Source organism: Tursiops truncatus, chromosome 1 (assembly GCF_011762595.2).
Source record: "Tursiops truncatus isolate mTurTru1 chromosome 1, mTurTru1.mat.Y, whole genome shotgun sequence".
NCBI lineage: Eukaryota > Metazoa > Chordata > Mammalia > Artiodactyla > Delphinidae > Tursiops > Tursiops truncatus.
In genome coordinates, this window is record NC_047034.1 from 143866477 (window position 1) to 143890362 (window position 23886).

At 49.0% G+C, this 23886-nt stretch overlaps 2 protein-coding genes across 6 annotated transcripts in view; both read left to right on the top strand.

Moving 5' to 3' along the window:
- The window catches only part of AGBL4 (AGBL carboxypeptidase 4), a 1267959-nt gene that overhangs the window by 1031408 nt on the left and 212665 nt on the right, over positions 1 to 23886 (top strand). The window lies entirely within an intron of this gene.
- The window catches only part of BEND5 (BEN domain containing 5), a 47696-nt gene that overhangs the window by 16123 nt on the left and 7687 nt on the right, over positions 1 to 23886 (top strand). For 3 of the 5 annotated variants that reach the window (XM_073789971.1, XM_004317958.4, XM_019937841.3), the window contains 3 exons: positions 1658 to 2042; positions 16312 to 16460; positions 22401 to 22614. In XM_073789971.1, the coding sequence (XP_073646072.1) occupies positions 1658 to 2042; positions 16312 to 16460; positions 22401 to 22614 (748 nt within the window). Of the gene's footprint in view, positions 1 to 1575; positions 2043 to 16311; positions 16461 to 22400; positions 22615 to 23886 lie in introns of all 5 variants that reach the window. The other 2 variants (XM_019937840.2, XM_019937839.2) reach the window with 1 other exon arrangement.

The window sequence follows — 23886 nt, forward strand, 5'->3', positions numbered from 1 at the left end:
CGTGAGGTTGCATTTCCTTTGGTGTGCGCCCTAGTTGCTCTCCTCCAGCCTTTGCGTGTAAGCCTGCTGAATATCTTGTTCGATAAGCCAGATGTTTTTTTCTGTACGATGGGTGCCCTGGAGGAGGGGAGGAGGAAGAGGGATGCCTTCTGCACTGACTGCAGTCTGCTTTTGGACACAGGCCAAGGACCTCCCCAAAGCATAGTCCAGAAGATGCAGTTGAGTTTAGTTCATGCATTCATTGCACCTGTGCTATGGGCCTTGGCCCCTTGCTGGTTCCTGGGGTCATAGAGATTAGACAGACATGGTCACTGCCCTTAGTGGTCTCACAGTGTAGTGATGCAGACGGGTATCCAAAGTGATCATTATAATTTTAATGAATAAACTCATCTAGACTACCAGCAGCACTTTATCCCAGTGGATAAATGACGGGATAGGATTTTGTCATGTAACCTAATCTCAGAGTCATGTTTTTTTTGTTTTTTTCCAAAATTTTCAGGAACTCATTGAGAGGTTAAGGCAGGCTTGACCGGACACAGTTAAGTTGTCTGGAATCTGGTATCTCCAGCTGTCTGCATCTCCCACAAGTGCCCCCGTCAGGAGAGCTCCTACAGCCCTCCTGCACTGGTCCTCTAACTCCCACTTCCCCTCAGTGGGAGCTCTGTCCACTCGAGCTGGAATTGGCCTCCGGCAGCTGAAACCCCAGCTCCTGGGTAGTCCTAGATAATTGTCTTCTCACTAAACTGTCCTCTCTGTATCCACTTCTTGCTGAGCTTCAACTTGACCAGAGTCCAAGGAGCGGCTAACGCATGTGGGGGAAGGAGCCTGGTGCTCTAAGTCGGGCTTCAGGTTCCGGGTCTGACTCTCTCCGTAGCTCACCGTGTGACCCTGAGTGTAGTCCTTCCCCTCTCTGAGCCTCAGTTTCCTCACCTGTAAAATGAGGGAGTTAACCAGAAAGAACCTTCCAGTGCTAGCGTTCTTTGAACCTTTCAGTTACGTAAACATTTATCCAGCCCCTGCCAAGTGCCAGTTCTGAGTAGGCAGTGGAGGAACAGAACATAAGACATGATTCCTGCCCTAGATTCGAGTCCTTAGCACCCTTCCCAACTGCAGCATTCCTGAGGAAAAGTTTACTTGGTGGAATGCCCTTTTCTGTGTCGGGGGGAGCAGGGGGGAGGGGCTTTTATGTTTTTGTTGCTGAAGAGATTTGAGTGATGGCTCCCCCGGGATGGCTGGGCCTGGCCTGATTTGTTACTGATTCTCCACAAATACACACTGAATACTCCCTGTGAGCAGATCACTGCCTGGGCCCTGTGGGTAGGGTGGGAGGCTGGGGAGTTGGGGAGGGCAGTCATGATATTATAACATGCACCCAAGAGGCAGAGTGATGGAACGGAAGAAGTGCTGGCCTGGGAAACCAGAGTCCTGCTTCTGCCACTAACTGACTGTGTGACTTGGGGCGAGACCCTTCCCCACTCTGGACCTCTGTTTCCCCCTTTGTAAAGTGAAGGGCTTTGACTACGTGTCTGCGCAAGTTTCTCCAAGCACTGATGTTCTGTGGTTCTGTGATTCTAGGATTGTCTGGGGAAATATTGAGCCGCAGCCCAAGAAAGTCCCAGCTGCCCTTGCCTGAACTGATTCTCGTTGTCCTACACAGAGACCTGAGGGGCGGAAGCCGAGTGAAGCGGCGCACAAGAGCATCGAGGCAGTGGTGGCCCGGCTGGAGAAGCAGAACGGCCTGAGCCTGGGCCACAGCACATGTCCGGAAGAGGTCTTCGTGGAGGCCTCACCGGGCCCAGAGGACATGGACAGTCTGGAGGACGCCGGTGTGCCCCGGGCTCTGTATGAGGAGCTGCTGCGCAACTACCAGCAGCAGCAGGACGAGATGCGCCACCTCCAGCAGGAGCTGGAGCGGACTCGCAGGCAGCTGGTTCAGCAGGCTAAGAAGCTCAAGGAGTACGGGGCGCTGGTGTCCGAGATGAAGGAGCTCCGCGACCTCAACCGGAGGCTGCAGGACGTGCTGCTCCTGAGGCTGGGCAGCGGTGAGTGCTCCCGCCACGGGCCGCCTGCCACTCCCCGCGGAGGCATGGCGTGTGCCGCCCCCCTTCCGGGAGGGCACCGGGGACAGGCAGGCCGAGCTTCCCTGAGGCGAGGGAAGGGCAGAGTTACCCCAAGGGAGAGCCACTCCCCTCTCGGAGCCAATCTGACAGGAGCTTCGGCGTGCGGCAGCCTTAGCTCTTCAGAGCACAGCGGGCAACGTCAAGAAATGGGGCTCAGAGAACGAGAGCTGGCAGCGTATTTGCCACCACTCGTTTATGCATCCATGTGGCAAGAGGCAGGACCAGGGGTAATAGGAAACCTCTCCAAGGGGGTTTCAGGATAGTAAAGAGAGCTAGACAGCATCCCGGCAAATGTACTACTTTTAAGTCAGAAAGTGATCAGTGCCGCAGGAGAGACGTGGATAAGATGACAGGAGAGTTCAAAGGATGGAGCGGGGCTATTTGTAACTGAGGGAGACTTCGGGAAGGAGGTGGGCCTTGAAGGGTGGGCGGGCTTTCAAGGCACAAGAGGAAGCAGAGGGCAGCAGTCTCACTGGGGTGTTGAGAAGAGAGACTGCAACTGTAGTTTAAGAACAGGCGATTGAAGGCCTTGAAAACTATACCAGCCTGGGGTGTCTGGACTTGTTTTGGTAGGAATGAGAAAAATTAAAAAGGTTTTGAGCAGGGAGGCACACGACCTTAGATTAATGTAAAGATGTATAAAACTCCTCAGGTTTGCTCATAGAAGAACTTGATAGGCTCTTATATTGCAACTGAATTTAACAAACTAGGTTTTTAGATATTCACATCTGACGTGGTTTAGAAGCAGGAATCAAGGGAAATCTGAAAGGGAGCAGCTTTGCCAGCAGGGAGAAATGACTCCTTACCTGAGAGAAAAAGACAGAAACGCTCTTTCAGAACACAAGAATCCAGGACTGTACAAACTAGAGGCCAGTCAGTATTGAGCAAATCAGTATAACCCAAGTTCATAGCCTCCACGTGCCCTGCGGACAGTCATTAATAAGCCTGCATCAGTGTTCTTGGCTTCCAAAAGGGAAGAGCCTAGTCTAGAGACACAAGTGCCATCCCCGAAGTTTAAATCAAATGCACTTTCATACTCAAGAAGGGAGGCTTGTGCTATCTAGATAACAGGTTGACATGTAAAGCCTCATTTCTCTTTGATGTTCAGATAGAAGTGCTACCTTACTTAGATTTACAGGTGCCTTTTACTACCTAGAGTATGTCCCCAAGGCAGTGCCTCAGTAGATCTTCAGGGTGGCCTAGGGAGTTGGTCAAGAGGCCTTTTCATGTGCTTGTCGCAGAGAAGGAAGCTGAGGTTGGGACTTAGGCAGAGTCACCTGGGGAGGCAGAGGCAGAGCTCACCTCGAACCGTATCCCCAACTCCTAGGCTAGTCATGCCCCCACCCCCTGACTCCGCCTTGGCCGTTCTGCCAAATCATAGCCCCTAGAGGCGCACAGTGACACCAGAGGTCACATGCGGTGTGCGACGTAAAAACTTATTAAAATTTTTTTATCAAAATAAAATCTCAAAGAGAAACCCTAACTATAAAAAAGTGTGAAAACTGTATTGATCTTGGAGTCGGGAGAGAACTGAGGTTTTCAGAGAGAAAAAGTGTTTTCCTGGTCTTCGGATGAATAATTTTTATTTTCCTTGCACTCTGTATGCTACGCCTTCTGTAAACTTCTTTGGGGTGGAGGGTGGGAGGGCAACAAAGCATACTAACAACAAAAACTCTCCACGTCATTATTTCAGCTCCCAGGGAAACTGCCTGTTCTGTATGATGATGACCTGAGTTTAAACTCCAGAAGCCACTCCTAACCCTCTGGGGCAGTAAGACACTGCCTTTTGTATCAGCATGTTCCTCTTTAGTCTTAAAACACTTAGACAAACTTGGCCCCGACCATAGTTTCAGTGTCTTGATCATTCCAGGCACTCCCACCCCACAGGCCTTGCATGTCGTCTTGAGGGCCAGTGGCTGGCTCTTCTCTGATCTGAGGCACTGTCCTCATCACAGTGGGATGGACTGACTGTAAATCAGCTCAAGACACAAGTATGCGTAAAGCACCCGCTATGTGCAGTGCCTTCTGCTCCAGGGACCATGGGTGTCCCAGAAAATCACACCTGCTCTCCGTGACCTGTGAAAGCTTAAAGTCCATCGATGAGCCCTTGTTAATCAGAAAATGATAATGTGCCACGTTCTAAGATAAATCCACAAGAGTGTAGTAAAAGGCTCCCTACTCTAAGGGGAGCTTGTATGTTTTCATGGATGTAGTCTAGTCTGTTCTAGTCCAGTCTTTGCAACCAGATAGGGCTGGATTTAAACCCAACTTCCCCACTTCCCAACGCTGTGGCTTTGGGAGCCTTCTTTCCTTGCGTTCTTCCCTCCTCCCTCCTTTCTTCCACAAATATTTACTGGTCTCTGCTGTGCGCCAGGCATTTTGCCTAGTGGTTAAAGTGCAGTACATTCAGGATACCGCCCTTGCCCACTCCCCTTGAGGAGCTCAAAGCTTGATACGGGAGACAGCCACTGACACAGTGCCAGCACAGGGCTAGAAGCTCTGCTGTGGGACAGCAGAGGAGCGGCATCCATCGAATCTGGGGGATCGGGGAAGAAAGGCTTCCTGAAGGAAGCGACTTCTAAGCTGGAGCCTGAAGGATGCATTTTTGTTATCCAGGCAGGGGTGAGTGGGTGGGAAGAGCAAGGAGCAATCTAGGCAGAGGGTACCTCTCTGAGACTTGGTGTTCTCATCCGTAAAATGGAAATAATAACGCCCGTCTCACAGCACAGGGATACACAGCATACTGTCTGGCATTCTGTTGATGCCGAATTACCATTAGCTCCTTTTTCATACCATTTCGTGGAGGGGCTAAGACAGAGACTGATTTGGTTTTTAACTCTTGACTCTCCTAACCAGTAATTGGCTGTGTGACCTTGAGTAGGTTAACCAACTTCTCTGCCTCTCAAGGTCTTCTATCATAGAAGAGCAAAGGAGTTACATATGTACTTGTTCATTCAGTCAGTCAGCTCACATTGACCACGTGCTTTCTGGGCTTAGGAACTTGGGGAGATACAAAGAAGACTAAGACATTGGAAGCTGGGGAGGGCGTAGTGATGGAGGTAAACACGTAAGCATGTGATTGAAATGCAGTGTACCGAATTTTGGGGAAGGGGCTAACATTTGAAGGTGGAAGGCTCTCTGATTGAGTCTGGGAAAACACCCCCTGCTGTAACGGCTCCTGCACTGTACACACCCCCAAGAAACCTATAACAAGGCAGAGAAGAGCCAGGAAGGGACTGAAAGACCCTCTTTGCTTCTCAGCAGCACATTCCAGCCTGGGGTTGATGCGTGGCCTGGGCTGCACCATCCTTGCCCGCCCCCTGCGCCCAGCTCAAGCGTTGCTCTTGGAGGCCTCCCCTTGTGTATTTTCTCCCTTCCACCTTGCCAGGCGCCCCATCTCAAGGATCTTTGTCCATCTTGGGTGCTGGACCATCCACAGGTCAGGGATGCTCAGTTTTATAAAGAATCATTGCTGACTTCCCCAGGCATTGGGATCCTACAGTCTGTAGATGGGAGAGGGCAGAGAGCCAGAGCCTGACCTCTTGAGCCCGAGGGGCACCTCGGAGTGGCGAGCAGGTCCTCTGGCAGCCAGGAGTTGTAATGGTGCAGCCGGTGGAGGGTAGGGGCAGAAGGGCGGGAGCAGCAGCAAGATGGTATAAGAAGCTGTTGGAGAGACTTCGCTGGCTGACTCACCTCTTCATTTGAGTATTCATTCTTTCATTCATTCCACGAATAAACACAAGATGGATTTAACAGAAAAAATTCTCTAGAACTTGGAGCCTTGGAGTTGTGAACGGGCTTAGACAGGATATAGGGTGTTGCCCTCACGTTGCTGAGGAGGAAACAAGCCCAGAAAGTGCCTCAAGCCTATTCCCAGGGGTCTCCTGACAGCTGGTCCTGGGAGCCTCTCTCTGGGCCCTTGCCCACATGCCCTTCTTTAGCCCTTGGACTTCACTGTCACTGACGTGGGGGTGACCCCCCCCCCCAGCCTAATCCTCCCAAAGGACATCTCTCTGTAAAGTAGAACTTTCCTTCTGTATGATCTTAGCATGGGAGTCCGCCCTCTCTGATGGGAAGGAACCTCGCTCTCTAACCCAGAGATTCCCTTCGCTGGGAGCCTCTGTCGTGGTGTCAAAATTAAAGGAAGAAGCATATGTAAAGAATAAAGCCCTGTGACCAGCATATTGTAAGTGTTCAATAAACACCAGTCTCTCTCTCCTTTCCTGCCCTTTCCTGTTTGCCTTCTCCCAAAGAGATAAGTGCTGAGGACACAAAGGCATGAAGATCTTCTACTTTATAAAGTGCAGATTTATTTGCGTGTATGTGCATTCATTTATTCTTTCATTCATTCATCATTTATTAAGGGCATCCATTGTGCCAGGACTGTGTTAGGTGCTGGAAATACGTTGATAGAAAGCCCCTTTCTAAAACATTCAGGAGCCTAGAGTGAGAGTGGTGTTTATTAAACCAGGGCTTGGCAGTCTCAGAGAATTCCAAGGGGGTGAGGGGTAGCAGAACAGTGAAAGCCAGTTAGTCGCAAGGCTCTGGTATACGAGAAGGAGTAAACGCTAGCGTCTGTCTTGGTTTCCCCTCAGCCAGATTCCTTGCTCTTAGAGGTCAAAGACCGAGGCTTAGACGTCACCCTCAGCTTTTAGCACTCTCAGTACCTCTTAGATAGTTAAAATCGTTCCGGTGTGATTCAGGTAACATTAGTTCAACTGAGGCTGGAAAGGGCTCTGTGAGTGACAGAGGAGGAGACGGAATCCCTGCCTTCAAGTTGCACACACAGCCCGAGGCGGGGCACAGCCCTGTACACCGGACAGAACAGAGCCAATGCCGTAGCTGCAGGGGGAGGCCTGTGATGGCTTTGCATTCTGTGTGTGCTTTGTAGGGAATGTAGGTGGAGACGGTGAGCTCTGACCAGAAGAGGCATAGATAGGAAGGAGAGTATCAGTAATTCACATGTACAAGACACTTCACGGGCTTCAAAGACCTTGACATTTTTATCTCATTGGACTATTCCGATAGCCTTATTGCAAGGCCAGGTAAGGATTATTATCTCCATCTGAGCGAGGAGAAGGCAAAAAGAAGAGATAACGTATGTCCCTGTCGGCCAGATCACAAGCTAGTTGAAACTTTTGAAGGAGAAAGCCACTGTGGCCCGCAAATCTGTCCTGCCTCTTTAGAGCTGGGTTTCTATCACCTCTGTTCCCCTCTGGGCTCGTGCCTTGTGCTCCGTCCAAGGTCCGTTAAAATACCAGCTTTGATCTTGAAGATCCTGCGCGGCCTGAGCTGGACTCTGAGCACGGGTCTCTGACAGTGCCTTTGAAAAGGCAGCTGACGTCAGCCAGTGCCTCCTGCCGGCTCCCCCTGTACTGGAGGCACCGCGGGCTCTGGCAGCAGATATTACTTAGATTTGAGTCTCGGCTCTAATCCTTTAACTGCGCAGCTTCAAGCAAAATGACTTAACCCTTCTCAGCCTCTGTTTTATCCTCTGTAAAATGAATATCTTAATGCCTACCACATACAGGCCCGGAGAGCATGGTCAGTGACTAACAGCCTGCATGGGCCCTGAGGCCAGAAATACTGGAGTTTTGAACCCTGGCTTTTCCGTAGTCTGATTTTGTTACCTTGGGCAAGTTACTTAAAACTTCCTGGGCCGTAGTTTCCTCATCCAAAAAGCAAGGTCAATGCCAGTACCAACCTTTATGATTCTTAAGAGAATTAAATGAGCAAATGCATGAAAAGACTTCCGCCCAGGGGCTGGCACATAGTAAGTGCTCAGGGGGTCCAGCATTAATGATGCAGGATCATTTGAGGATTCGCATGAGATAACGTGTATATGGTGCTGGGCACGCCATAGGCAATCATTGTCCTACAGCAGAGCACGGATGTGGTTGTCTTGGCGTATCTTAATCTTTGGTCAACCCCTCCTGTCTCCTGGAGGTTGCTACTTTCCCTTGTAAGTCCTCAGAAATCATATTTGAATCATCTATTTTATAGGTACGCCTGGACTTGATTTCAAGCTCACTGGTCTGTGGTTTACTGAACTCTCCCTCTTCTCCTGGGCAGAATTCCAGTCTTCCTATCTCCAGTCCTCAAGCACTCCTTTTGACCCCCTTGATTCTTCAGACATCACTGTTTATGGCTCAATTTTCTCTTTGTCACGGCTCTCCTCCTGGGGCCTGTTCCACTCAGAGCTCTTTTCCGCCTCCTCCAGCCTTCAGTTCACTCTCACCAATACACAGGAGTGCTCACAAAAGTTGGGCTTTGAGAGAGGGCTAAGAGGATGAGTGGTATCCCTGTGACCCAGGAGGTCCACAGCCTGCCACTGCCGCACTTACTGATGGAGTAGGGCCCAAACCTCTATGCCCAGGGCCTCCTAACCCCGGGTGGCAGGAAAAGGTCTAGCAGTGAGAACTGGAATTGTTTCTCTTAAAGGTATTGGCCATCTCCCACTTTGAAGGACTTTCTGCACTCTTGACTGAATCAACACATGAGCCACAGTTCATCCTAGATTGTTCTAAGAGCTGATTTCAGAGCGGCAGGACAGTCCAGGACCCTCCTTCCTCTTTTTCCCTAGCGTTCATTTCTCTGGGGCAATGGGGAGGGGGCTGAGGGACAACTCCAGGCTGTCCCTTTGTTCCTGCTTGGGGAGCCGGGACATGCAGGAGTCACTGGGCTTCTCTTCATTGCCAGAACAGGACTGTGCTTCCCACTTGAAACAGGGATTTGCCTTTTTGGTCATGGGCTTCGGTGTGGCTGTGTGGCAGGCTTGTTTTCCGCTGGCTTTGCCAGTCAGAGCAGGTGGAGGTGGGAGAGATGGGGAAGGGCTCCTTATTAAGGGCAGTGGCTGGCCCCTCTGAACACCTGCTTGGAGCCTGCCGTTAGGTGCTTTCCACACAGAAAACAACCTCAGCAGTAGATAGGATCATCAGATGAGGATGCGGGCTCAGAGAGAGGAAGTGAACGTGTCCAGATGACAGGAGAGCCTGATGGAGTTATGAGAGAGGCTGGCTCATCCAGGAACCACAAGTGGTTTCTGACTGGACTGCGCAGAGGAGAAGTAGGTAGGAGGGACAGACAAGGCTGCAGAAGTGGGTGAGAGCACCTGGAAACTGCCCCGTGGCGCACAGGGGCTCCTCCCCACTGGAGTGGCCTGGGGTGCAGTCCCTCAACCTCGGAGTCACCCTCTTCCTCTGAACCAAGCAGATCAAATCGTTCCTGCTCTCGAAGGGCTCATGGCCTGAAGGCAAGAGCCAGCAAAGCCAAAGCCATGGATTGACTTGCTTGGGAGATGTCAGCCGTGTGGTGAAACTCTGCCCCCCCGTAACTCCTGCCCGCAGGTGCTCACTGTGCCCATGGCAGCCCTGCAGGCTTCTGAGGGCGGCCCTTACGCCGCCTGCCCGACTTATTCCCACCACAACCCCTCAGTCTTCCCACCCAGCCAGTTCTGGTCCAGAACCAAAGGCCATGTCATATGCACACAGTGCCTGTCTGGCAGCGCAGGCCCGTGATGTTCCGCATATCCTTGCCATTTGGATGCTTCCTGGGTCCAGACAGTTGGGCGGGGAGGAAGGTGGAAGAACCGTGGATGAAGAACCAGCCCAGCTTTGGCCACCAGCTGGCAGGGGGTAGGCTCAGAGCTCCTAGAGGTGAGATGAATCCTGGTGATACCCTCTCCTCCCAGCTGCCCCCCTGCATGATTGTGGCTCTTCACAGACACCCTAGGAAGGTGAGAGAAGGTCAGAGATGAGCTGAGGGTGTCCCACAGAGTGGGCATTACGTGAGAAGCCCGTGCAGTCCGAAAACTGCAGTCAGCCGAAGAGGTGTAGGGAGAGAGCAAGCCTTTGGGAGTCTAGCAACCCAGAATTGTTTGACTTTCAGCAAGTTACTTTACCTCTCTGAGCCTCTACAAAGATAATAAGATAGATTTTGCAAGACTGCCATGAGGATTAACCTGTTTCATTCAACACGTGTTTAATGAGTGTTCGCTGTGGGCCAGGGACATCGTGCTGGGTGCTGGGGATATAGCCGTGACCAGGACGGTAGCTGTCCTCAGAGTTTCCGTCCTAACCAGGAAGATGGTAAACAAATAGTAACTTGACACTGGGGTGTCAAGATTAAAAGGTTTAAACGATAGGTATTTCAATGTAAGGTACTAACAAAGAAGATGTTCAGCGAGTGTTGGTCACCTTTCCTTTTCAGGGAGAAGCAAATATATCCTTTGAAATGGGCATCTACAGTTCCTCACAGTGGGGAAAATACCTTGACCCCCACGACTAGGGATTTGGGCCAGCTCCTGCCACCCCAGTTTTCCTGGGCTTCTACCCCATGGAGAGGGGGCTCTCTAGGTCCATTCCACCTCCGCTCTGCGGTTCTGACTCCCCGAGGGACCCGCCCCACTGTGAGGGCATCCACATGAGCTGCAGGGGTTTTGTCCGACCCAGTTCCTCAGGCTAGAACAGCCTCTCCTGCCTTTGCCCAGCAAAGCCCACCCCAGCCTTCATGCACAAAGGGCCCTCAGAAGATGGGGAGGGATGGGGGAAGGACCTGAGGGGCTGTTGCTGATGGGGATGCCGTCCCCCTGCCTGACCAGCCTTCCACCTTCCCTAGACCTTATCACCCATCAGGCTCCAGTCGGAGCTCACCTCTTCCCTAAAGCCTTCCACGATCCCAGAGCCAGTGGGGACCTCTCCCTCCCCAAACCTGTGCAGGTCATCATGCTGCCCACTTCCTGGTCGGTCAGTGAGCCTCCATTATGTGCCGCTTGCCTTCCCATATGAAGATAACTACCCCACCCCAGCCCTCCCAACCCGTTCCAGGCCCCAGCACAGAAGCTGGTGACCGTCCTGCTGAAGGCTTCCTAGTCTCCTCCAGGTGTAGCAGCCTGTCCTTTGCTTCTGTTCCCAAGTCTTTGTCCTTACCCTTGTCAGGATGGTAATGATCTGTTGCCTATCTCTTTCCACTACCGGACTGCACATCACTCAAAGCCGCCTAACCCAGGCCTGGCACTTAGTAGGTGCCTAGTAGATTCTCACTGAAGGAATGAGACCCATTTGTCCCAGCCCTCACTGGAAGCACAACGGGGCTAAGAAACAGATGCGTAGCTACGGCCGCAGATGAGAGTGGCCGATGCCTTTTGAGAGGGGATGCTGGGGCCCACAGAGCGGGATCCACCTGCCGCTGTCTCTTTCCAAGGCCTTTGCGTACTACCTCCTTCATTGCTACTAGCTGTTCCCATGCTCAGGTCCTTTTCAACAAGTGTAATCATCTTTTTTTTGCCAAACCCAGTGTGCCTCTGTGCTGCGGTAGGGGTATGCTTTAAGTATTTTGACTTGATTCATTTTGCATTTAGGAAGAAACTAGAACTATACCTATAGCAGAGAAACTTCCTATTTACTTGCAGAAATGAATGGAAGCCTTTAATACTTTTTCAGAAAAAATCTAATATTATTAGCCTCTTTTGTTTCAGCCGAAATCAGAAATGGTACTTAGTGTCCAAACATATATTTTGAAGATACAGGCGATTTTTAAGCCTCCTGGAAGTAACACAAGCATTAACTTTTTAGACAGGTTTTCAGGAAGAATAGCGTTAGTCCAGTTGAAGGTAGACAAGAACAGAGAATGGTGTAATTTTATTTATTTGTTGTGCCAGTAAACGTTTACCAAGCCCCTTACTGTGTGCCACGACTCCCATTTCATGGGAGAGGCCTCTGGGGCTTAAAGAAGTAGAGGAAATCATAGAACCAGGATTCACACCAGGTTTTCTAGCACTAAACCCAGTATTTGTCCATCAACTCACAGCTATTTGTATGCTGTGTAATAAGAGTTTTACGTGTTACATTCTCAACTTGTCCAGAATTGGGACGTGCTGTATTTGTCTCTGGGTCCCCAGTGCCTCTTCCAGGGCTCCATCCTGGTCTGCAGTCAGGGACTGTGTGATGAATGGGCTCATGAATGACTGAATGAAAAGACATGCACTATCTTTTATACTCCTTCAAAAGCTTTCTTTACCCAGCTGAGAGGTTTCTCTCCATGGAAGGTATATTTTCTCCAAAATAAACCTGAAGTGGATCAAAAGGCTTTTTTTTTTTTTTTTTGATTCCTACTCTTCCCACAAGTGAAAAAAGTTCCTTTGTTACTTAAAATATCTGCACCAGATCGTGCAATGCCGTCTCTTAGCGCAAGTGCTTATTATTGTGGCTAATTTGGTCACGTATGTTTCAAGGAGAACAATGCCTCAGAAATTTTTAAAAGCAAAACAGCAATCTGAAGCGTTTGTTGTAATGAGATGTAAATTGCCAACATCATAGTGGAGCCTACTAAAATTTGCAATGAAGTGTTTTTTCTCCTTTTTAAATTAAAAGCACTAGAGGCCCTCCCTCCTCTCCCCAAAGAAACCACATGCTTTTTGTTCCTTTTCTCTCTGATTCTGTAATACTGTACACCCTGCTTTCCTGATTGATTCATTCCTTCATTCATCTGCCATTTTCTGAGCCTGTGTCGGAGCCTCTGTTCTATGCCTGCCTCAGTGCCAGTCTCTCCAGAGGCATTATCAGGTGGCTATTGGCAAGTCCCCATTTTACAGGTAGGAAAGCTGAGGCTCAGAGAGGTGAGGTGGCGTGTCTCAGGTCACGCAACTTGGATCCACCCCCAGGTCTCCTGACACACCCCTTCCAAGATGAGCCTTTGGTTGGTCTCTCCTCCTTGCTGAGGCACCAGGTACCTTCTGTATACAATGCCAGAGGAGGCAGTTGAGGACAGCGGTGCAGAGGGGTGGGATAGGGAGGGGGGGAGGGAGACGCGAGAGGGAGGGGATATGGGGGTATATGTATACGTATAGCTGATTCACTTTGTTATACGGCAGAAACTAACACACCATTGTAAAGCAATTATACTCCAATAAAGTTGTTAAAAAAAAAAAAAAGTCCCTGGCAGCCACCAGGTATTTTAAACAGTGCTGATCGGGTATGTTAGGAAATAGTGTTCCTTGAGAGCCAGAAGATCCCAGTACGATAGCCTCAGTATTTGACAAAACTCCGTTGGTCCCTGAGGAGACCAGCACAGGGGAGCATAGCGTGGGTGTGCTGCGGAGTGCAGGCACCTGCTCTGGGCTGGGCCTGTGCTAGGCACTTGGGGCAAAAGAAGACCAGCAGTGCGCTGGCTCCCAGGGACTAGCAGTGACTAACTGAGCACCCAATATGACCCTCGTGTGGGGGAGGGGCAGTGGGGGAGAGCCACTGTTTACTGAGCACCTGCTTCGTGCCAGAGTCTGGATTAATCATTTCCTATGTAACTCGTTTAATCTTCAGTCTGGCCAAGTCGCTGTTGTCATCCCTCCTTTCAGGTGAGGCAACAGAGTCAGAAGGGTTAAGTAATTACTGATGTGTAAAATTGCCTGTCGAGGATTGAATTGGAACCAGGCATTGGGTGGAGCCCTGGTCTCTGAGGTAAAAGGACGCAGTCTCTGCCCGCCCTCAGGCCTCACGGTGGTCTAGTGAGGGGCAGGCATAGAAACAGATGAGTGCATCTGACTATCATCGGGGGAGGGGAGCGTCCGAAGGACCTGGTTAGGCCACTTCAGAACGGAGTCTTGGAAGAGGGGACCAGCGGAGGGTGGAGCCAGAGAGGTGACCTTTTGCTCTCAGCCCTTGCTCTTTCTGATGTCCCTCACGTGTCCCCCTGTAGCCATCTGAACTGTCCGTCCCCTTGGCTAGATGTTTCCAATTTCTATTTCACAGCCCTCGCTTCTACTTCACGGCTGCAAACAGGTTTCAGATATTTGGTAACAGCTTCCCTCTCACCCACCCCGACCACCGTCCCCAAGCACCTCCACTCAGCAGCAGGGCTTTATTTCAGGATCTCTACTCCAGCCCACTGAAGCCTCTTTCTTGCCCACAACTTTCTCTCCCCTCTCATGTTATGAAGAATTTACTGAGAGCTTGCAACGTGCCAGGCCTAGCCCTAGGTGCCAGGATGGCAAAGAGAGTGAAACTTTGCCCTTGAAGAGCTTCACAGTTTGATGTGGACAGCAGATTGGACGATGATTGCAAGTACAACTTGCTGGAAGTATTTACAATTTAGAGACCCCCTACTTGGTAGTGATCAGAGCAAGGCCTCACGAAAGAGACACCTAAGCTCTGTTCTGGAGTCTGACCAGGGGCTTGGCAGGCAGATGAGGGGGCGTTCAAGGCCAAAACAATAGCACATCCAAAGGCTCAGAGGCTTGGGACAACACAGCATCTGGGGGGCGTGAGCAGTGTCAGGGGAGAGCAGGAATCGAGTGTCAGACGTAGAGAGGAGGCTGGTTATTCTGGGCCTTCAGGAGGCTATCTATGGTGTGCAACTTAATTTTGAGGAGAATGGGAGCCTAAGCCAGGAAGGACCTAGTCGTGAGTAGATCTCTGTAGCAGCTGTTGTGGAGATGGATGGGAGAGAACTAGGCAGAGTCAGAGCTGAGATGGATTCGATCTCTTCTCCAACACCTTCCTCTCATAGAAGGAAAAGGAGGCTCCAGAGGAGGGAGGCTATCTTGCCAAAGATTACCTGTGCTCCAGTGGCTGCATGGACCACCCCCTCTCAGCCCATTCCTTTTTCTGTGTTGCTGAATGTCAGAGCAGGAAGAGACCTCAGATGCCAACTTGGCCAGGCCCTTTTGGGGAAACTGAAGTAATTACTTCTTCCCTGATCTAATGCTCCACTTGAGTTTGCTTATATCTCAGAAATGCAACTGAGATCTCACACAGAGAGAAGATAAAGTTTGGCATCTGCTTCTGAAACTTTAGAATTATTCATTCGTTCTTGTCATTCTTTTATTCATTTAACAAACATTCAGAGAGCACCTCCTCATTCCAGGTGCTGGGGACAAAGAAGAATAAGCCTTAGGCCCAGCTCTTGAGTAGGTCACGCAGAATGGGGAGATGGTCTCCCAAGATGAGCCCTCCTTTTTTGTCAGCGCTGTGCTACTCCCCAGCCATGCTGCGTTCAGCTTTGTGTGTTCAAACTTAAATATTGGAGACTGCAGAGATCTGTCTTGCAGATGGCAGCGGCCAGCAACTCAGGAATGATATTCTCGTTCTGGGAAGCCCTGTCATGAGGAATTTTTGTAACAGAATCACCAATACCTTCCCGACCACTAGCCAAAGCAAGGGCGTGGCAATTGAACATAGAATTGCAGCCAGATTGTTGGTGAGGGCTTCAGTACACAAAGAGCTCTGTCCCAAGTGGCCCACAGGGTAGGGATAAGGGAAGGTTGGACCCTGAAACCCATTGGTTACTTAAGTTATATGCACAGCCCTGGGGACCGGCTTTGGCAGTAGCTGAACTTCTGCACCCGTTAAACCCTGAAGTATTTGCATAGGGAGAATTTCCAGGATGCTAAACTCTCCATTGGCCTTCGGAGTTGCTCTCCTGCAAAAGTTAATCTAGTCATTTGGCCTTATTTACACATTTTCATCCTGTTTCTCTGCCCTTTGGTAATCAAGACACAATAGGCGATTTGAAAAATAGTCCATCATTTTTAAAAGCTAATGGAGAAGAAAATATCCCCCTTAGAAACCACCCCCATTTATCTAGCTGCCTTTCACAGTTTAAACCATGCATAATTTGTGTTCATTGCATTAAAATAAAAATCAGGGTAGCTGCTGGTTCAGGCAATCAGGGGCTTAATCTGTATTGTATTTTAATTTCTTGGTTGAAATGCTCCTGCCTAGATACTAGGTCTTGGTGGGAGGGGGAGGCCTTTGCATTTCTCCCCGCCCCCCACCGCTTTCCTATCTTCTGCTGTGGCCTACTTCGCATAGGCTGCAGAGATGGGGTGTTGGCAAATACACAGTTTGCATACTGGAGTCTTTGCCACCCGGTCTCCACCCCAGTCTTAACAGGACCTCTTTCCTCTGCAGGAAGTCGAGTCCCCTGTGTTTTCATTCAGACAGTGACACCCTAGAAGACTGCTTCTCATTCATGCTTAATTAGCTTCTCGTCCATTCTTGTCTTCCAGTTTTCCACCTTTTCCCGTGACATTCATACCTCATGTTATTTTCAAGCTTGGGTTTAAGTGTAGTCCAATGGACAAAAATAAGCCAACATATTTTTTGTGTGCCGCTATGTGCTGATAGATGCCTAGTTAAAATATTTGCCTTTTCTTTTCCTTGGAGTTCTAGACAGATCTCTTTTCTTAACTGCCTAGGTCCCGCCATTGACTTGGAAAAAGTAAAGTCAGAATGTCTCGAGCCCGAGCCGGAGTTACGGAGCACTTTCAGTGAGGAAGCAAATACGTCGTCCTATTACCCCGCTCCTGCACCTGTCATGGACAAGTATATCCTAGACAATGGCAAGGTAGTGTTTCAAGCTCACTATCCATTCCCTGCAAGTGTTGGTTAGTCAGTGTGAAGATGGAGAGTATGGTGGGAGCTTCCCGAGACACAGCCTGGCCAGTTGGCCTCCTGGCCTAGCCCTGAGTGACTGCTTCCAGAATCCATGTGTTATAACTAGTGGATCTTTACTAGGACTTTTTCTTTCTCTCTTCCTTTTCCTTTTTTTCTTTTTTTTTGGTAAATATTGGGCCAAAGCAACTGTAAAACTAAACTGACATTTAAAAATAGCTTATTAGTGAGAATGTATTTTAAAATGATAATGCAATGAAACCAGATGCATAAAATTTATAAGGTGATCTAGAAATATCTGATTTACAGATATGGATACGACTCAATATTTATCCATTCACCCTTTACCAAGTACCTATGTGTTCTAAGCCCCGCCCTAAATGGCAGGGATACATGGGACTTCCCTGGCAGTTCAGTGGTTAAGACTTCACCTTCCAGTGGGTGCGGGTTCAATCCCTGGTTGGGGAGCTAAGATCCCACATGCTCGTGGCCAAAGAACCAAAACATAAAACAGAAGCAGTATTGTAACAAATTCAGTAAAGACTTTGAAAATTGTCCACATCAAAAAAAAAAAGATCTTTAAAAAAATAAATAAATAAATAAAATGCCAGGGATACAGAGGTGAATGGGACATGCTCCTTACCCCTGAGCTGCTTTCAAGTTGTACATTCAGCGTGGTTAGCCCACAGTCCTAGGACCACATATAACTCCTCACATTTTTTTGTAAGACTCTTGAAAAAATGTTATGAAAGAAAACTTAAGCAATATTAGTAGTTATATTAGTACAGGGGTGAAAAGTAATGGAATAGCCTTTGGAAGTCTTAAAGTCACATGATGATATAGTAGCAGGGCAGGGAGAAGACTTCTAATATTCTTCCAACATCCAAATGAATTCGTCTTGGAGGAAATATATTGGATCCCTTTGTCTAGGCACTGGTCAGATGCAGTTTTACTGTAATATTCTCTGCTACCATGGCATACATTACAGACCTCACCTCTCCTTCTCCCCAGAGACTCATCTGTGTCAGTCTGTTTTTCTTGCCTTATGCTTCAAAAGGTCTCTGTTTACCCAGTATTGTTCCCCAGTGGGTTGATGAGAAAGAAAAGGTTGTTTTATTTGGGTTTGTCCAGATACATCCCTGCAGCTGGCCAGACTGAGCCAAAGCAAATAGCCAAAGCTAAGGAAATGAAACTTGTTAGTCTTTCAGGCTCTCTTGGAGATGCTGCCCTCATCTCCGTGGAGCACTTCCTCCCCCCAGAGGGCCAAACCATAGGCCCATTCTGCCTTGCCTTGCTGCAGCCAGCAAGCTTTAAGAGTCTGCCTTGTAGGGCTTCCCTGGTGGCGCAGTGGTTGAAAGTCCGCCTGCCGATGCAGGGGACACGGGTTCATGCCCCGGTCCGGGAAGATCCCACATGCCGCGGAGCGGCTGGGCCTGTGAGCCATGGCCGCTGAGCCTGCGCGTCCGGAGCCTGTGCTCCGCAATGGGAGAGGCCACAACAGTGAGAGGCCCACGTACCGCAAAAAAAAAAAAAAAAAAAAAAAAGAGTCTGCTTTGCAGGTTAGAGGTGGCATGACAGAGTGGAAGTAGGCAGCCTGGAGCCTGAGTTTAAGCTTAGCTCTATCTTTGTCCGACCTGTGTGACTCTGAGTGGGGTTTCCCTTCTCTGGGCCTCAGCGTCTCTGTCTGTGCCAGATGGGATCAGATGGATGCCCTCCATAGTCATTAACAGTGACTCAAACTGTGTCTAAGTTTGGTGAACCTTTTCCAACTAAAGATAAAGAAAAGACTATTCTGTCTTTGTTGACTTCTCTTTAGTCATGATCACGTTGTGGAATGACTATAGACTTTTTCTCAAAGCAGCTTCGAAGAGAAATCTTTTTCTCTCTTGTTTTGAAGACCGACGGACAGTTTCTGAGCGTTATGAGGGTCTCTTTTGCAAAGGATCATTTTTCCTCCAGGAAAATGGGTCTCTCAAAGGTCATTTAATTTTTTCACTGTCGAGTTGCACAACAAATCTTTAAAGTGCCAACTTTCCTTTTTCATCGATTATTGCCAGCACTTTGCTATCAAACTAACCTGCCTTCTGTTTGCAGCTAATTTGCAATCAGAGAAATTTATTAAGGGAGAGGAAGGAAGCAGACTTACTGGAAATGGATGGCAGCTTCCTAGAACAGCAGTCCCCACAGCCCAGAAGCAGCCATCATTGTTCTTGGCTCTGCAGTCATTTCTGACCCTTCCTTCTTTCTGCCTTAATCTCTGTGCTGCCTAGAGCATGGGGATGGGATCCATTTCCTAGCAGGAAACTGGTTTTGTCCTAAATAACATTTCACAAAGACAGTTTTTTGATCAAGTCCCATCCCACCAGTTGCCATACTTTTAAATAACCTCCCTTGAAAGCATAAGGCTAACATTTTGGTCAAATGGGGCTTTATGTGAATAGGGCTTGCCATGAAAGCTACTTTCTGATTTTGCTAAAGTGCATTGCTTTTCTTTGTCTTAAGATATTTTATTTCAAAAACTCATTGAATCATATAGCTGCAAAGACCATTAAAGTTTAAATAGTCTAATTTATACATGGGATAGATGGGGAAATACATCCAGAGAAGGGGCTCGTCTATAGTTATACAACAGATCAGAGGCAGGCAGGCAGGAACTAGAAGCCAGATCACCTGGCTTCCAGGTCAGTGCTCTTTCCAGTCTGTTCTGCACCCCTGAAAAGGGGGCATGACCCGGAGCTTTGTTGACCTCAGGAGCCCTTGTCCCAAATGCCCCAGCCTATACCTGTGATTGGTCTCACCCAGGGCCACTTCTTTCTGTGCTGTAAAATTGGCCTTGTATTCGAATGCATGTCAGAAAATATTTTCTTCTCCAAGGAACAGTAGCTCATCAGAACTGAAAGCCAGTGACACTAAGACATATTAAATATGCGCATCAGTTTCTTACTGCCTTGTGTTCAGACTAGCCCTGATCACTTTGTAGGAGGCAAAGGAGGCAAAGCCTCGACCTCTCCCCACAGAGATGCGGGGCTGAATCAGGTAGTGAAGGGCTGAATCAGGTAGTGAAGCCTCTCAGTAGGCTAGAAATTCAGAAGGGACAGAGCTTAGCCCTGGAGAAGTGAAGGAGGTTTTCCTGCATTGGGGACCGGGGCTTGAAAGATTAGCAGGCTTAAGAAGGCATAAGGGAAGGCACTCATCCCTGGGTGGGGGAGAGGCATGAGCAGAGACGTGGGTGGGGGAAAGAAGGCAAAGGAAGTAACAGTTTCTGGTTGTCTGCTGTCCTTCTGACGTTTGACTCATGTTATCTCACTGAATCCTCAAAACAGCTCTATGAATTAGGTGGTGATCTGCCTCTGGTACAGCTGAGAAAAGTACGGTTCAGAGAGGTAAAGTGACTAGCCCAAGACACCCAGGTAGTAGGTGGAAGGGCCAGGATTCACACAGGGCTGGAGACTCCAGAGCCCATCCTCTTTCTGTTACCTACCACATACTGGAAGTAGGAGGAAATGAGTGAGTTTGGGGACATCATTGAGTGATGGACATAGTACGATTAGCAGGTTGAATGGAAACATGATTCTAGAGGACCTTTAATGCCGCCTGAGGAGGTTGGATTTGAGGTGACAGGAAACAGGGAGCCATTCAGGATTCCAGAGGGTTAACATAAAAACACAGAGTTGAAAGGCTGCAGAAGTCATCTAGTCAGAGAAGGAAAGCTATGTTTTAGGGAATGAATCTGGCAGTGTTTACAGCGTGGGTTGGAGCGGGCAGGGACTGGAGGCAGGAAGGCCAGCCCGTGGCTTTTCTCCAGGTTCCCTGACTGCAGTGTGAACTGCAGTGGGTGCTGGCCAGGGCAGTGGCCGGGCAGGTACAGAGGAAGGCTCAAGAGGAAAGCCATCTGAATACTGATCTGCTTTGTTTCCACCCCCATTAGCACCACCGTGACACTGGTGGCAGCAGGAAGGCCGGGAGAGCGTGGGCTGCAGGGTCATAGGATTTGATTCCAGAATGTACTGATAGTATGTCTTAGGAAAACTAATGAGTCCTTCTGAATCTCTGTTCCTGTCTGTAAAGTAGGAATAATTATTTCTACCTATTTCCATCTCTTAAGGTCATGATGAGGATTAACTAAACTGAGAGTACAATACCTAGTTCACTATAGGTACGCAAAAAATATTAGTGTCCCCTGTCTCTTGTAGAACATTGGCTAAGATAACTGCCATTTCTCTTTTAAGAACAGTAAATTAAACGGTTGTAGGAAAGCAAGGCTCAGGTTAGAAAAGAGCAGAGATCTTTGGAAAACTGAAGTTGTCCTCCATCTCCAAGGCTTTCTGATTCTGCATTTAACGTAACTCACACCCCTTGTTTTCCCCTATCTCAGGAAGCTTGCGTGGGTAGCCCCAGAGAGTCCTCCAGGGAGGTGACTTGGGGTCCAGCAGGGAGCAGCAGGGAACTTGTCCCCAGTAGGCCTGATCTGGCACACAGACTGCCCACCTGCAGTTCAGATTGCAGAGAAAAGGCCAGACTTGACCTTGGGTCTGTGTTGCCCAGCCAGCCCCAGGCAGCACATCTCACTCCAGGGTTACTTATCTTCCTGAGTCGTATGAACAGATTTATAGCACCAGAGTTTGCAGCACAGGAAGGCCAGGTGGATCTGGTTATCTGATATCGTGCCTGCAGAGGTCTGAATGATCTTTTGAGCTAAAGGAAGTGAAGTTAGATAAGGCAGGTAGATTGGTTACTTGCTGACATTGGTGGGTGGGCTGTGTTAGTGTCGCTGGCTGACCTGTCTGCCCGTCTGTGCGTGCCCACCTTGCTTTCCAGGCCAACCTTCGGTAGAAAGATCTCCAAACATGGGTCCTGCTGGTCTGCCATCAGTCTGGGTGTGCGTGCCGTCTCTCAGACTAGACTGTCCTGAGATGCCTCCCGACCATACGAGGTCAATGACCTACAGTCTTTCTGAAGACAGGGACCTTGGCAGGGACTTTCCATTCCCCTCAGAAAGTTTATCTCATCAGTGGCTTCCTCTCCTCCATCCCCACAGAGGCCATTTCCACCCTCCATAGACTCAGCAGAAACACAACATAAATAGCAATGTCAAAGTCAAAATTTCATTTTTTTTAATGATTAATGTTAGCAAATGGTCTTCAAGTTGTTAAAAGAGCCAGAAAGGGGGGAAAAAAAATCTCAAACCTCATCGCCAGATCATTCTGGGACTTTTGCATTTAATGACTCTGCACTGAAACTTTCTGAGTGCTTCCCTTACAAAGAGCATAAGATTGTGTTTTGTTCTGTGTGCCGTCAGATCAGACCAGAGACACAGTGGTTGTGCTTAATTTGTTAAAATCATAGGTGTTCTCAGCCAGAAGGAATTTAGCTGAACTCCAACTCTCCCAGTTCAGTTCACGGGAAACTGAAGCCAGAGACAGAAAGGACTTGCACAGACACACTCCGTTAGTGGCAGAGCCTGGACGGTTTCCCTCCTCACTCCACCTGCTGTGGTTGTCACACCTAGGAATTACCTAGGAAGCTTTAAACCATCCTGACAACGAGGCCCCACCCAGATGAAATAAATCCACTCTGCAAGTTCAGAGTTGAGTGACTTTCAGCTGTACCTTTCTCAACCTGGTTTTTCCACCTGAAATGAAAATAGTGTCCCAACGCCTTCCTTCCAGGGTTGCTGCGAAGATTTTGAGGTAGTGGATATAAAGCCGTAGAGAAGGCCTGGCACGTTACAGGTATTCAGTAAATGATTATTTCCCTTAAAGAAAGTTAATTAGTGTTCATGGAACAGATCCCTTGCAGTCGTGCAGCAGTGTCTTTTAAAGGACAAGAAAAATTTCCAGCTCCCATCCTGTCCGACTAAACAGGTGCTTGCTTGTGTTCTTATCCCTTTCAGGTCCATCTGGGAAGCGGGATTTGGGTTGATGAGGAGAAATGGCACCAGCTACAAGTAACCCAAGGAGATTCCAAGTACACGAAGAACTTGGCAGTCATGATTTGGGGAACAGATGTTCTGAAGAACAGAAGCGTCACAGGAGTTGCCACAAAAAAAAAGAAAGATGCAGTCCCTAAGCCACCCCTCTCGCCTCACAAACTAAGCATCGTCAGAGGTGGGTCCCGCACTGGAAACGCAGTGGCCGAGGCACCACCCTTTACTCTGTCAGGAATGTGTCGGGCACATTTCAGTTCAACAGACACCTACTGAAGCTTCTCCATGCCAGGCCCCGGGCTGGGCATGGGGACGCAGGAGCAGATGTGGACCTGGTCCCAGAAGAGCTCACATTTAACAGGGCAAATGAGCTGTGGACACAAGTACAGTTCAAGGAGCTAGCATGCGAGAGGGACAGAGGGGGGTTCTCAGGAGGGGAGGAAACCCCTAGCCAGAAAATCAGGGAAGGGTTCCTGGGAAGGGGGTCACTGGATTGGGCCTTGAAGGATCCATCAGACATGGAGACACAGATGTGTAAAGAGAGGTACTCGGGAGGCAGAAGCATCTGGAGCAAAGGTGTCGGGTTGGGAAAGGAGTGCTGCTGTGTAGACAGCCTGAAGGTGGAGGCTAGGGGACCAGTTCTGGGGGGTCCTAGCATCGTGCCTGGAGCACTTAGTGAGGTGAAGACCAGCTGAGGGTCACTGGATTCAGCTGCTTTTCTGGGGTTTGGGAGGGGTTGGAGGGAAGGCAGAGAGACAGGGAGTCGTTTGTAAAGATAGGGCACTGGCCTGGACTCTGATTTTCCTTCCCTCCTGCCTTCCTTTCTTCCTTCCTCCCCTCTCTTCCCTCTTCCTTCTTTCTTTCCTCTGTCTCTCCCACCCACTCTCCATCCATTCACGAAGCCCTTATTCTTTGCCAGGCTCTCTACTGGGTATGGAGGACACAGGGGGATAAGACACAGTCTCCATCTGCAAGGTGCTTACAGTCACACGGGGAAGATGAACACGAGAACAGCTAGTTACGGTACAGATAATACAAATTATGGAGACAGGCAGGAAAGTACATGGGAGCAGAGAGAATATAGTAATTGCTAATTATTCTGAGCGATCACTACGTTTCAGGTTCTGTTTTTTCTATGATTCTGTGTTAAAAATTCTTTTACATATATTAACTCATTTAATCTTCATAACACATAACACTCCTTCTGTTGGCTGCCAGTATTATCCCTGTTTTAGTTGCAGAAACTGGACACAGAGATGTGAAGTAACTTGCCCAGATCGCACAGCTTTAGGGGTAGAGCCAGGAGCCCGAGCCAGGAGGGCTGGCTTCAGAAGCTGTGCTCCTAACCACTAGTCTCTTAAGTGTCCAACTGCCATGTTTTGATGAAGAAAGTAAGACTCAGTCCGCATGTACATTTTGAACAGGCCATGTGCCAAGTTCTGGGGCAGACAGC